Source organism: Hoplias malabaricus, chromosome 15 (assembly GCF_029633855.1).
Source record: "Hoplias malabaricus isolate fHopMal1 chromosome 15, fHopMal1.hap1, whole genome shotgun sequence".
NCBI lineage: Eukaryota > Metazoa > Chordata > Actinopteri > Characiformes > Erythrinidae > Hoplias > Hoplias malabaricus.
In genome coordinates this window covers 31,389,312-31,401,563 of record NC_089814.1, presented here as the reverse complement: position 1 = coordinate 31,401,563, position 12,252 = coordinate 31,389,312, and the positions used below count along the sequence as shown (strand labels likewise).

At 44.1% G+C, this 12,252-nt stretch overlaps 1 protein-coding gene and 1 non-coding gene across 9 annotated transcripts in view; both read right to left on the bottom strand.

Moving 5' to 3' along the window:
* Positions 1-1,360: 1,360 nt before the first annotated feature.
* LOC136669019 (U6atac minor spliceosomal RNA) lies at positions 1,361-1,489 on the bottom strand. The gene has a single exon (XR_010795592.1). It is a non-coding gene; the product is annotated as a U6atac minor spliceosomal RNA (small nuclear RNA).
* A 2,079-nt stretch (positions 1,490-3,568) lies between these two features.
* Positions 3,569-12,252, bottom strand: part of fnbp1b (formin binding protein 1b) — a 70,165-nt gene continuing 61,481 nt past the window's right edge. For 5 of the 8 annotated variants that reach the window (XM_066645443.1, XM_066645440.1, XM_066645444.1 and 2 more), the window contains 6 exons: positions 11,995-12,104; positions 11,769-11,901; positions 11,507-11,637; positions 11,202-11,338; positions 10,449-10,607; positions 3,569-6,181 (listed from right to left, as the gene is read on the bottom strand). In XM_066645443.1, coding sequence (XP_066501540.1) covers positions 6,174-6,181; positions 10,449-10,607; positions 11,202-11,338; positions 11,507-11,637; positions 11,769-11,901; positions 11,995-12,104 — 678 coding nt within the window. In that variant the 3' untranslated portion in view covers positions 3,569-6,173. The remainder of the gene's footprint in view (positions 6,182-10,448; positions 10,608-11,201; positions 11,339-11,506; positions 11,638-11,768; positions 11,902-11,994; positions 12,105-12,252) is intronic. The other 3 variants (XM_066645441.1, XM_066645446.1, XM_066645448.1) reach the window with 1 other exon arrangement.

Sequence of the window (12,252 nt, the reverse complement as noted above, 5' to 3'; positions counted from 1 at the left end):
TCTGCAGAGGGCACGTGTAATAATACTGCTGTTATTTCTCAATCTATTTGTTCAAAACACACAGAATGCGCTGTAGACATTAGCTGGGATTTTCTGTCATTTTATCAATCATACGTTTGTATAGAAATGTGAGAGAAATCAGACTGTAGTGTGATGCAGTGGTGAGTAGTTCATTGTAAGATGCAAAACGGAGCAGGAGGTGTAAATGATTTGCTGGAGTCCAGTGAAAAGAATGTCTAAATATGTGAAGGGTGTGTGTGTGTGTTTTGGGTGGTATTCCTGGTCTGTTGTGCCGAGGTCAGAGCCTAATGGCTTGTGGAAGGAAGACCCTCCTCATCCTCTCTGTTTTGGTCTTCACACAGCGAAAGGTCTTCCCTGACCACAGAGAGTCCATTGTTGCAGTGGCTGAAGTCCTTCACAGTCCTCCCAGTCTTGGTCCAGCTTCGTTTGTTGTAGATGGTCTGCAGGTCAGGAAACTCTCGGTTCAACACACTCCTCTCAGAAGAGCCCCGTGTCCTGCTCTGTGCTGTTCCTAGACCAGACTGTGATGTTCCCTGTGTGGAAACGTTTGTGGAGGCGGGTGTAGACGTTTCACAGCACAGTGGCTGGCAGTTTGAAGTCCCTGATGTGAGAGAGACTCTGATGGGCCGCCTTTGTTAGAAACAAGCAGGGAGAGCGAATCTGAAGCCCCTTTCACACATTAACTCCAAACGTCTGGCTTTTACGTTAAGGCTAATTTGTAAAACGTGACACAAATTCAGCTCAAATGAGCTCATCTTGAATGTTACTGTAGAGCAAACTGAGATGCAGAACTGAAAAATATAAGTTATAACATTTGTTTTAAATGAGCTATTGGTGTTTTCCCTGTGTCTGCACGGGTTCCTTTCAGGTGCTTTTATTTTGTTCCTCCGTTTCCTTCTTTCTTTTAATGATATTAACAGTGCTACACAGTAACGCAGTAAATGTGTTTTGTTACTGTGCTGAAGTACTTTTGTCGTGTATCTGTGTTTTACTGAAGTATTTCCATTTTGGGCGACTTTTTACTTTTACTCCAGTACATTTCAAATTCAAATATCTTACTTTTTACTCCACTACATTATGAAAGTCTGCCGTTACTTTTTTTGTGTGTGTGAATAAAACCGTAGTGGATCAAATCTCCCCTCTCCACACAGCTCTCCATGTGACACACAACGGCTCCGTTGCTAGGAGACAAATGAACACAGTCGCCGCGCTAAAACAAGTGAAAACGTTTCTCCGCCTAAAACCAATAATACCAAAGGCAGGCTTTGTTTTTATCAACTGTTGTGTAATCAAAACCACAGTCCCGCACACAAAAAATCAATTTAATATTTTATTACAAAAAAAAACTTGGTTAGAGATGCCACGAAGTAAGTGGCAATGCCTTAACCGTATATGTGTTGTAAGGCCACTAGGACCTCTTCCATCCTTGTCAAGGGGAGTGCTAACCTTCTCTCCTTTCATACAACACAACAGCAACGTCACCATTGCATTCTATATATAGTACAACGGATGGCTATAAGTCTCAGAGACGGTGACTGAATTTGTAAGTCAACTTTTAAATATTGAATTTATGTCGTTGTATGACAGTAATTTCACTGGATAATACATATATATTTTTTATTATTTTGTATATTTTTTTTTACCTCGCAAATCCAAGTTTAGTGCGGCGCAATGCATTACTACTTTGCATATGAAGCCTGTAAACCAATCACGTTACAGCTGTCCCCTTACGTTGTCCTTTGGTGTTCAAGTCTCTTTCTTAAGGTGGAATGAAATGTTTCAACATTGTGTTTCGCACAGCCTCTTAAGAGCCTTATATTTTTAAAGCAGAAATACACGTGGTTATGGACTATTTTTCTTTGTTGAATGTGTATAGTTTCTATAATCCACGTCGAGCTGGTGTCGCAGCTTCCTAGCACAGATTTCTGAAAACGTTATCTGAACAACTAAGCTTATTTTCGCCGGGTGTTTTTTAATTAATAAACGTTCCGTTCATAACGTTCAGTTCAGAACAGGCCAGATCAGGCTTAAAGTTGATATCAGTGTTTGGAAAGAAACTGGCTTCTTATTAGAACGATTTGTTCTAACTTGGCGATACTGCATTAAGTAAGCGCTGCAACGTTTAAGGTGGAACGGGAAAGTTCATGTATGAGGCTGATCCAATCTTTATTTATTTTTTTAATGGCGCAGCTTTCACACGCTGACCGTAATATCACCTGCATGCTTTAAGGTGGAAAAAGAAACCCGAAACTTATTTAAATACTTTTTTATCCAAATTAAATTTTGAGGGTGTATTTTTATGAGGGAATGGCACAAGACAATTAACTTAAAAACACCAACAGGGGGCAGTTTTTAAAGTGTTTAATCCTGGTCTAAATGTCCCAGATAATCAAATCCACATTTTCCTATCAAGGAATGATCACAGATTTTGTCCGAGTCTTTCAAAACATTTTCAGACCGAATAAAGTTAATGTTTATCCTGCAGAGACCGCAGGATAAGGATTTCCAGATCTGTGTTTTTGTGTTTTTACATCCCCTCTATGTCGCCCTCTGCTGGACATAAAATATTTTACACGACTTCGAAATTTTGCTGAGCTGATATACCCACAAGATATATATATATAGAATCTCATGTGTTTTAAATTTCAAATCATTTCTGTACAAAGTATGTCCTCGGAATTTATCAATCCAGTTTTAATCCACCTTTCAAGGTGGGATTAATAATCATCCTGGTATTTGGCCTGATTTGTCCAATAGCAGAACTGAGGGACAGCAACACCTTATAAAACAACCCCTGTGTACGAAATGGCTCCCTATTTACTATATTGTGCACTTTTAATAGGAAACTGAATTCAGGAGGGTAGTGAATGTGCAGTTTCACCAAACAACACAGTGGATTATGAGTAATCTGATATTTTCTAGTGAACATGGGTTGTACACTACTTTTTGCAGTGCATTGTGGGATTGTTTGAGTGCCCTGAACATTGTCCACTATGTTTTTGGACGCTACTACAAAATGGCGGAACTCCAAAATGGTGCACTATATAGTGAATATAGGGCACAGTTTTGGACACAGCTCAGAGGTCTTTTCACAAAGGACTGAACACTTGAGCCCAGAATTCAGGATTCGACTTCTACTAGACACTTCTGACCTGAATCACATCTGGTTAAACTGAGAAATCAGACTTTGCGCAATATCCCAGACGTTTACAACCCAAATATACAGTAGAGCTGTAACAGGGAGAACAGAGCCTCTGTTGTTTCTACTCCAAGCTCAGCACTGCAGCAACTGCACTATGTAACCTTTGAAGGAGGGTAGGAGCATTCCAAAGGAAATCTTCACAAGCACAGAAAGAACAAACCACACTCTTCATCGTGAGCTGAGGATAGGCTTCTGCCCAGGACCCCGAGACTCTGCAGCTGTGTGTCAGTGACACCATCATCGTGCCACTCCGTCTTAGCTATTTAATTTTTCGAGGCTTAATTTAAAGGCTCTTTTAGAGAACGTTAGCACACGCCAAACACAAACTAAGAGCCAGGACACACCTTTTCTTTCCTGTGTATTTTTAATTGGCACAGTTAACACAATATGAAGTATTCAGTGCTCTGAAACAACAAGCTCAACAAAGAGAACAAAAAAAAAAAAATAAAAAAAAAAAAGTGCAAAAACACCATTTGGCAGACATCACCAAAAAGAGACATGACCCAGAAAAAGTTTATTTGCTTAGCAGAGCAGAGAAAAACTCTCAGAACAGTTTTATTAGTCAAAAACCTTAAAAATAGACTTTCTTCCTTTCCATTGTTTCGTAGTTTACTCTTATTTATAGATTTATATTTATATATATATTTATAGATCTCTGAGAGCTGCATTTTTGTCAGGATGTCCTTTGCTGAAGAGTCAGGGAAATGAGTGGCTGATAGCGAAGCTCAGAGTTAAATCTGCAGGGTTTTTGGGGTTCGAGAAAGATTGCAGGGAGACTGTGTGTGCAGATGTTCCCAAGTTCTTCATATTTACAGCTCAGTGATAATGCGACAGGCCGTGGTGGACGAGAGCGGAGTGGATCAGAGCTCGGATGATGAGTCGAATGGTGGGAGAAGGGTTTGATATGGGATTCGGTCAGTTTTTAGTAGTACATTGATCAGATTCTGTTCAGGCTTTCGGAGGGCGGTTTAATAACGATCTGCAAAAGATAAAATCAATCTCGATTAAATCACTGAGCGCAAGAATAAAAACAGCTAAAAAATAAAGTTCTTAAAACCCCTGATCCAGGAGGAGTGTAAAAGAAAGTAGAAAAGTGGAAATCAAAAAGTTAAAATCAGTTATGTGCCACAGAGAGCGGGGTGAGTATTCACAGAAGACAAAACGAGGTGTCGCAGTGATTCACAAACGTAAATCATTCACATACCACAGAATAAAACCTTGGGCACTAAATGCGGGTTGTCTTTTTCCTCCATGGCCAGGTTACTACCCAGTAAGGCCTAGCAGCCTTGACCCCAATCTCAACACACTCCATAAAAACGGACAGTGCGCCTCGTGTGGACTGCTGGAGCACTGCGTCCAAAAACCTGGGACAGGACCAGCTCTTCTCGGCCAGTTTTATTCATTCAGGAAATCTGAGAGGGGGAAAAAACTGAGCCTAGATCAGCGTTACGGACTCTGCCGATGCAGCAGACAGACTAAACCTTCAGTGCTGTGGGCAACCAGTTCACAATGGGCTCAGTGACTCCACAGGATAGGACCACAAGCACACACACACACACACACACACACACACACACGAAATGACAGGACACACTCATCCAGCTCAGTGACAAAAAAACAAAACAAAAAAAACAATCAGTGTTTGCATATGTGAGAGCAGTGAGAGCAGGAACAGGATCGTCTCTGGGCTGCACGATACTTATGGAAAATCGCATCACGATTATATCGGCACAAAGGCAGATTTCGATACGCTTTTAAAAGACAATCGAAGCCCTGATGTAGCATGATTAAATACAGAGTTGCATTATTAATCTTCTTGAACATCCACCAGTTTCTTAACTGTTTAGCAGCCTCATTTGCATAATCTATGGAGTTACAGAGCGAATACTTTGTGCAGCCCTGGTACGGTCGTTCATCATGGTCCACGTGGACCCTCAGCAGCTCAGGTCGATGAAAATCTTTTATGTTTGATGTAGCCCCTCTTTATTATTTGTGAGAGAAATGTGCCAAGTCTCAAGGGACAATGTGGTCGTGACAGGAACCTGGAAAATGAAAGAACTGGGCAGACGTGAAGGACACGGTCTTCCTGGTGGTTCGACAAGGCAGGCCCTGACCATGCCGTCATCCTCAGCCTTCGCGAGAGACTTGACGGGAGCGTATTCTAACCTTCCCCCTCCCATCGCTGGGGGGCATGGTTTAATAAAGAGAAACACTCAGGCAGTAGGTGGGACTTGGACAGGAATAAACCTGAAGACTATGGAGTGAAATCTCTGGCATTAGCTGATATGAACTTTCCAAGACACCGTCCATGTGTTTTTCCGGAGTGGTCACATCGTAAGGAACATCTGCCCTGTATTTTAATGTCCAGATTAGTTGAGGATGCTCAGACAGACAACAGTTTGAGTAAAAATTTAGAGTAGCCTTGGGGACGGAGTTAGTTACTCGGTGTGACCCTGTGGTACTTCCTCTACAGGGCAGAGTGGTCAGAGAGGGTTAGCCAATAGGCACTGAACATACGCATACACACTCATTCACACTCACACACACACACACACTCACACACACAAGAAGAAGCTCAGTTATAGCTGCTAGTCAGCTTGGCATCAGTGCATAGCAGAAAAGCAGAAATTAGCACAAGTACAAAAACAAAACTGATCTAAAAGAAAAATAAAAGAAAAACAGGGACGAAACATTTGCATTGGATTATTTTGCTCTTCTCTGATTGGCTGGGTGGTTCAGATACTCTCTACAGCAGACACAGATTCAGACTGCTACGCCTCTCCTCTCTGTTTTGTCCATCAATATTAGCATCATCATCATCTTCTTCTTCTTCTTCTTTTTCAATATAATTTTCATCACATCTCTCTCTCTTTCTCTCTCTCTCTCAGTTAAGGACTGGTGTTTCTGTCCCCATGTGTGGTCACTTGTCCTACGTCGTCCTCTCACAGTTTTAGGAATCTGCAAAGAGAAACGAGACAAAAGAGAATGAACAGATCAAACCAGAGCACAATTATGACTAGATACAAACATTTTTAGCATTTTTTAATTCTTAACCTCTAACCCGCTCGAATATCTAGAACAATGAGCACTGACCTGACCGTGATGTTGTGTCACTGAACAGCTCTACACACTTCTAGTCTGCAGGTTTAACTATGCTTCCTAAAGATTTGTAAAATCATCATACACTTTTCATGGGGGGGAGGCACAGTGGCGCAGCAGGTAGTGTCACTGTCACGCAGCTCCAGGGATCCGGGTGACTATCTGTGAGGAGTTTGGTGTGTTCTCCCTGTGTCTGTGTGGATTTCCTCCAGGTGACTGTCTGTGAGGAAGGTGGAGTGTTCTCCCTGTGTCTGCGTGGGTTTCCTCCGGGTGACTGTCTGTGAGGAGTGTGGTGTGTTCTCCCTGTGTCTGCGTGGGTTTCCTCCGGGTGACTGTCTGTGAAGAGTATAGTGTGTTCTCCCTGTGTCCGCGTGGGTTTCCTCCGGGTGACTGTCTGTGAGGCGTGTGGTGTGTTCTCCCTGTGTCTGTGTGGGTTTCCTCCGGGTGACTGTCTGTGAGGAGCGTGGTGTGTTCTCTCTGTGTCTGTGTGGGTTTCCTCCGGGTGCTCTGGTTTCCTCCCACTATCCAAAAACACACGTTGGATTGACTGTGTCCATAGGTGTGACTGAATGTGTGTCGCCCTATCAGGGACTGGCGCCCCCTCCAGGGTGTGTTGGGCTCCGGACACACCGCGACCCTGAACTGGATAAGCGTTACAGACAATGAATGAATGAACACTTTTCATGGGATGTAGGATGGGAGGAGTCTAAAACTGTTGCAGTCTTTGACTATATTTGTGTTTCTATAATCTGAACAGCAGAGATCTTAATAACACGCTAAAGCTGTAGCGGGTACTCAAGTGAAATGGCCTTCATTTGTGGTGCACACGCACACACAAACACACAAACACACACACATATATTACTCCATTCTCACACAGTCAAACCACAATGCAGATCATGTCCAAAAGTTTGTAGATGCCACCTTTAAGGAGTGACATCTACGAATTTGAGAGGGTATTTATTTATTTATTGACATATTGTATATTTTACTTTATATTTGTGTATTTGTGATGTCCTGCTTTCTACATTATTCCATGTTACCCTCGTCTGTCATGTGCTCCTTTAGCAAATGACTGTTTTGTTTTGTTTTTGTCTCCTCCCTTGTCATCAGTGTTTCTACCTGTGCCTCCTCCTTCGTGATCCCGCCCCCTTGTTATCATTCCCAGGTGTTTATATAATAATAATATATATATTTTGTCTGGTCTTGTATGTAGACGTATGTTTTTTGCTTATATCCTCATCAGTTCACGGTTGTTTTCTGTTTGTTTTAGTTTGGTCTGTGTTCGTTTTGTCCTACACATGTTTATTTTTGAATTGTTATTCTACATCGTTTGGTTCTGTTTGCTTTAATAAATTACTTGAACGTACGTCCGGCTCTTCGTCCCTTCCCTGCACAACTGTGACATATGAACTTTGCAGTTATTGTTTTCAATCTGTGAGCTAAAGATTATACGATTCAACCTCTCCATGTCATCATTTCTATGAATCCGGTTTAACCCTGACACAGGTCATGGAAACACATGATATAACAATGTGTAACATCATGGCTGTAAACACAGTCCCTGAGACAATGTTAGAATTCATACCCATGCAGGGTTATTGCAAATCATGCACCACTCAGGACCAGGAGAAACCACAGGCTGAGCCTCAGGTAGACAGCTCCCTACTCCCTACATAGTGAGTTTCACAAGTTACTAAACTACAGCAGTTATGCCTCTGTGGTGTATATGGCTGAATAAAAATAGCTTATATATAAAATAGCTTGTAATGGGAGTATTAGTCTCAGGTCACTACACAGGGCGCAAGAAGCTGTTACAAATTCAGCCTTTGCTTCTGTTGTCTTCTACTGTATGGGTGCAGTCACTGGAGTCAGCTACATCCACACTCTCCTCAGGCTACGATGCACACACTCAGCACCAGGGATTTTAGTAAAGTTGCCTCACACAAAACTGTACACACACACTCTCACCCTCAGGAACAAGTCGTCTGTTCAGTTCATAATCTCTAATCCCAGAGACAGAAGTCTGTAATGAAACAGTGGGGCAGCAGTAACTCTGCATCACTCTCTAAACTCAATATCACAGCATGTTTATGAATGTTGGAGATTATAAAATCCTACCAATTCATTACATTGTTACACAGCTCCGTCTTTTATACAACAACAGCACACTGAAGCTGGGCTTAAATGGCTGCTTTAAACCTAGACATGGCCTGGGTTTCTGACATATCTTCCCATTCGGATGTGACTATCCAGGTTTGATCAGCAGTCGCACAGCTCCAGGAACCTTGAGGTTGTGGGTTCGAGTCCCGCTCCGGGTGACTGTCTGTGAGGAGTTTGGTGTGTTCTCTCTGTGTCTGCGTCTGTTTCCTCCGGGTGACTGTCTGTGAAGAGTGTGGTGTGTTCTCCCTGTGTCTGTGTGGGTTTCCTCCGGGTGACTGTCTGTAAGGAGCGTGGTGTGTTCTCCCTGTGTCTGCGTGGGTTTCCTCCGGGTGACTGACTGTGAGGCGTGTGGTGTGTTCTCCCTGTGTCTGTGTGGGTTTCCTCCGGGCGACTGTCTGTGAGGAGTATGGTGTGTTTTCTCTGTGTCTGCGTGGGTTTCCTCCGGGTGACTGTCTGTGAAGAGTGTGGTGTGTTCTCCCTGTGTCTGCGTGGGTTTCCTCCGGGTGACTGTCTGTAAGGAGTGTGGTGTGTTCTCCCTGTGTCTGCGTGGGTTTCCTCCGGGTGACTGTCTGTGAGGAGTGTGGTGTGTTCTCCCTGTGGCTGCGTGGGTTTCCTCCGGGTGACTGTCTGTGAGGAGTGTGGTGTGTTCTCCCTGTGTCTGTGTGGGTTTCCTCCGGGCGACTGTCTGTGAGGAGTGTGGTGTGTTCTCCCTGTGTCTGCGTGGGTTTCCTCCAGGTGGCTGTCTGTGAGGAATGTGGTGTGTTCTGCCTGGGTTTCCTCCGGGTGACTATCTGTGAGGAATTTGGTGTGTTGTCCCTGTGTCTGCGTGGGTTTCCTCCGGGTGACTGTCTGTGAGGAGTGTGGTGTGTTCTCCCTGTGTCTGCGTGGGTTTCCTCCAGGTGGCTGTCTGTGAAGAATGTGGTGTGTTGTCCCTGTGTCTGCGTGGGTTTCCTCCGGGTGCTCCGGTTTCCTCCCACGGTCCAAAAACACATGTTGGTAGGTGGATTGGCGACTCAAAATGTGACCATAGGTGTGAGTGAATATGTGAGTGTGTGTTGCCCTGTGTAAGACTGGTGCCCCAAGCAGGGTGTATTCCTGCCTTGCGCCCAGTGATTCCGGGTAGGCTCTAGACGCACCGTGACCCTGAACTGGATAAGCGCTTACAGACAATGAATGAATGAATGAATGAATGAATATGTTAATAGGGTTGTGGTATATGTCAACCCATATGTGACAAAAATAAGCACCTACACACAAATTCTGAAAAATATATATCTTATTCCATCCATCCATTATCTGTAACCGCTTATCCAATTTAGAGTCGCGGGGGGTCCAGAGCCTACCTGGAATCATTGGGCGCAAGGCGGGAATACACCCTGGAGGGGGCGCCAGTCCTTCACAGGGCAACACAGACACACACACATTCACTCACACACTCACACCTACGGACACTTTTGAGTCGCCAATCCACCTGCAACATGTGTTTTTGGACTGTGGGAGGAAACCGGAGCACCCGGAGGAAACCCACGCGGACACGGGAGAACACACCTGGAATCATCGGGATATAGCTTATTTCTCACTCTGAACTGCTTTAGTTCAGCATCAAAATGTGGAATGGCACAGCTTTTAAATTCTGTTTCACTATTAACACAAATCTATAACACATCGCCTATATCACAGGCAGCAGTTCTGTTTTTGTTTGAAGCTTGAGAAAGTGTATGAGCTGATTTATCTATGTTCAGAGTATGCACTGCTGATGTAAAATGTTAATTTATATTTTTAAATTGTGAAGAAAGGTTTAAGATTTTAGCCTACAGTAGAATACATGGATCCTAATATCAAGGGGTTGTTTCACACACTGCTTAACAAAAAGTGATGTGGCAGTGTGTCTGTTTGACCACTAGACGTCACTGGAGTAATGCTCACTGGACTTGGTTGAGCTTTAGAGCATGCGACACTGTACCTTTGGTGTTGGAGTCCAGGAAGACTTCTACATAGGACGTGGGGACGTAACCCTCTTCTTCCTCGTTTCGTCGGACACGTGTCCAGCCGTCTCCTTTATCCTCCTCAATCACAAACAGCACTTCCCCCTCCACCAGTGCCAGGGTGCCCTCATTGTGACCTACAGGGGTGGGAGAAAGGAACAAGTGAATATAATGTATCCCTACAACTCTGTTTCCCTGTGTTATACACTAACCCCCACCCCCAAAATGTATCGGATGTTGCCTCAGAACTCTCTAATGTGAACAGCGAGCATTGGAAACCACAACAACGGCGGCGGTAACATTAAGCGTTGTTTGCTCATCATAAATTGGCATGTTGTTGTTGTGTGGGACTGAACACAGCTCCGTCATTAGTTCAGAGAGTTCCTTGTGGCAGTGTCCAGCTCTCGCTGGATTCTTTCATCGGCCACTGATCCAAGGAGCGTTTGAACCTCTTCAAAAGACCATGCTGTAATTTTACGAGCTGCCATCGTGAGTCGGATAAAAACAAATGTAATCTCTGCTGCAGTTGGAGATTCTACAGACGGAGAGTTAGTGCTGGACATCTGCACTGCGTGGTGTAGAGTAGCGACTCTCTCTGAACAATCAGTGCTCTGCAAGGTTAAATCCCTACTCGGCTTGTTCTGAACCATGAGAGAGCAGGGACTAAAAAAAAGGAACCCTGTTCCAGGTGCGTCTAGAGGTTGCTGACCTATAGTTGAGCTGTGACTCACCTTCGAAGGGATACAGGGCTTTACAGGTTCCGATAGTGGGCAGCATTTCTTCATCAAACTCGTCAAACTCAGGGTCAGTCGGAACTTTCGTCTGGGGCTCAGAGCTTTGCTCTTCAGTGTAGCTCCCATCCGGACTGCTCCATCATACACACACAAGAACACACAAACACCCACACACACACACGCGCACACACGAAGACAGACATACAGAATAACTATAGCACCTGTAGTACTGCAGATTATGAAGGTATTGTAATACACACTACTTAAAGTCTGTGTGTGAGTGTGTTTGTTGTGCACGGTACCTTTCTCTGTTCTGAGCACAGCTGTTGTTATTAGCAGGAGGTGTACTGTTTTGTGTTTCGTACACGGCGCTGTGTCTCTGAGTTGATTCACTTCTCGTCGGCATCCTTCCCTCTACCTCTGCTAACCAGCCCTGAAACAAACACACACACACACACACACACACACACACAGTGTACTTAAGCATATTTCTCTATTATTCCCAAATAGCCTGAAGGCAGCAAGGACTTGGAGAACACTAACTGCGACAGGACTCAAACACACCTCAAATTTCTGCAGTTCGGACTGTAGTTTGTCGATGTGTTGGCCGATTTCTGCGAGACGGGGGTCCACACTGCTGGGGTCTCCCATCTGGGGGTTCTTCACGTAAACATCCTTCATTTTAGTCAAGGCATCCCTGAGAGAGACATAAACACACACACACACATACATTAAGTAAGGGCACTGAATTGCAACTTTAATTTCTCTGTGTATGTGTGTGTGTGTGTACCTCTGGTCCATCTCTTTCTGTATGTCTTTATTTATGTCATCGATTTTTGCCTGTAGCTTCTTCCTCCTCTGCTCCGGGGGCAGATGACTGAAGTCCTCTGGATTCGCACCCTGAGAGAGAGAGAGAGAGAGGGGCCAAACAATGGTCATTACTTGTAGCTGATGGTAATATGGACAGTGTCCTGTGTCCTGTGCTGTTTTCTGTTCTCACTCTTGACCCTGTTGACTTCTACCGTGCCTGAGCACTATTGCATCACAT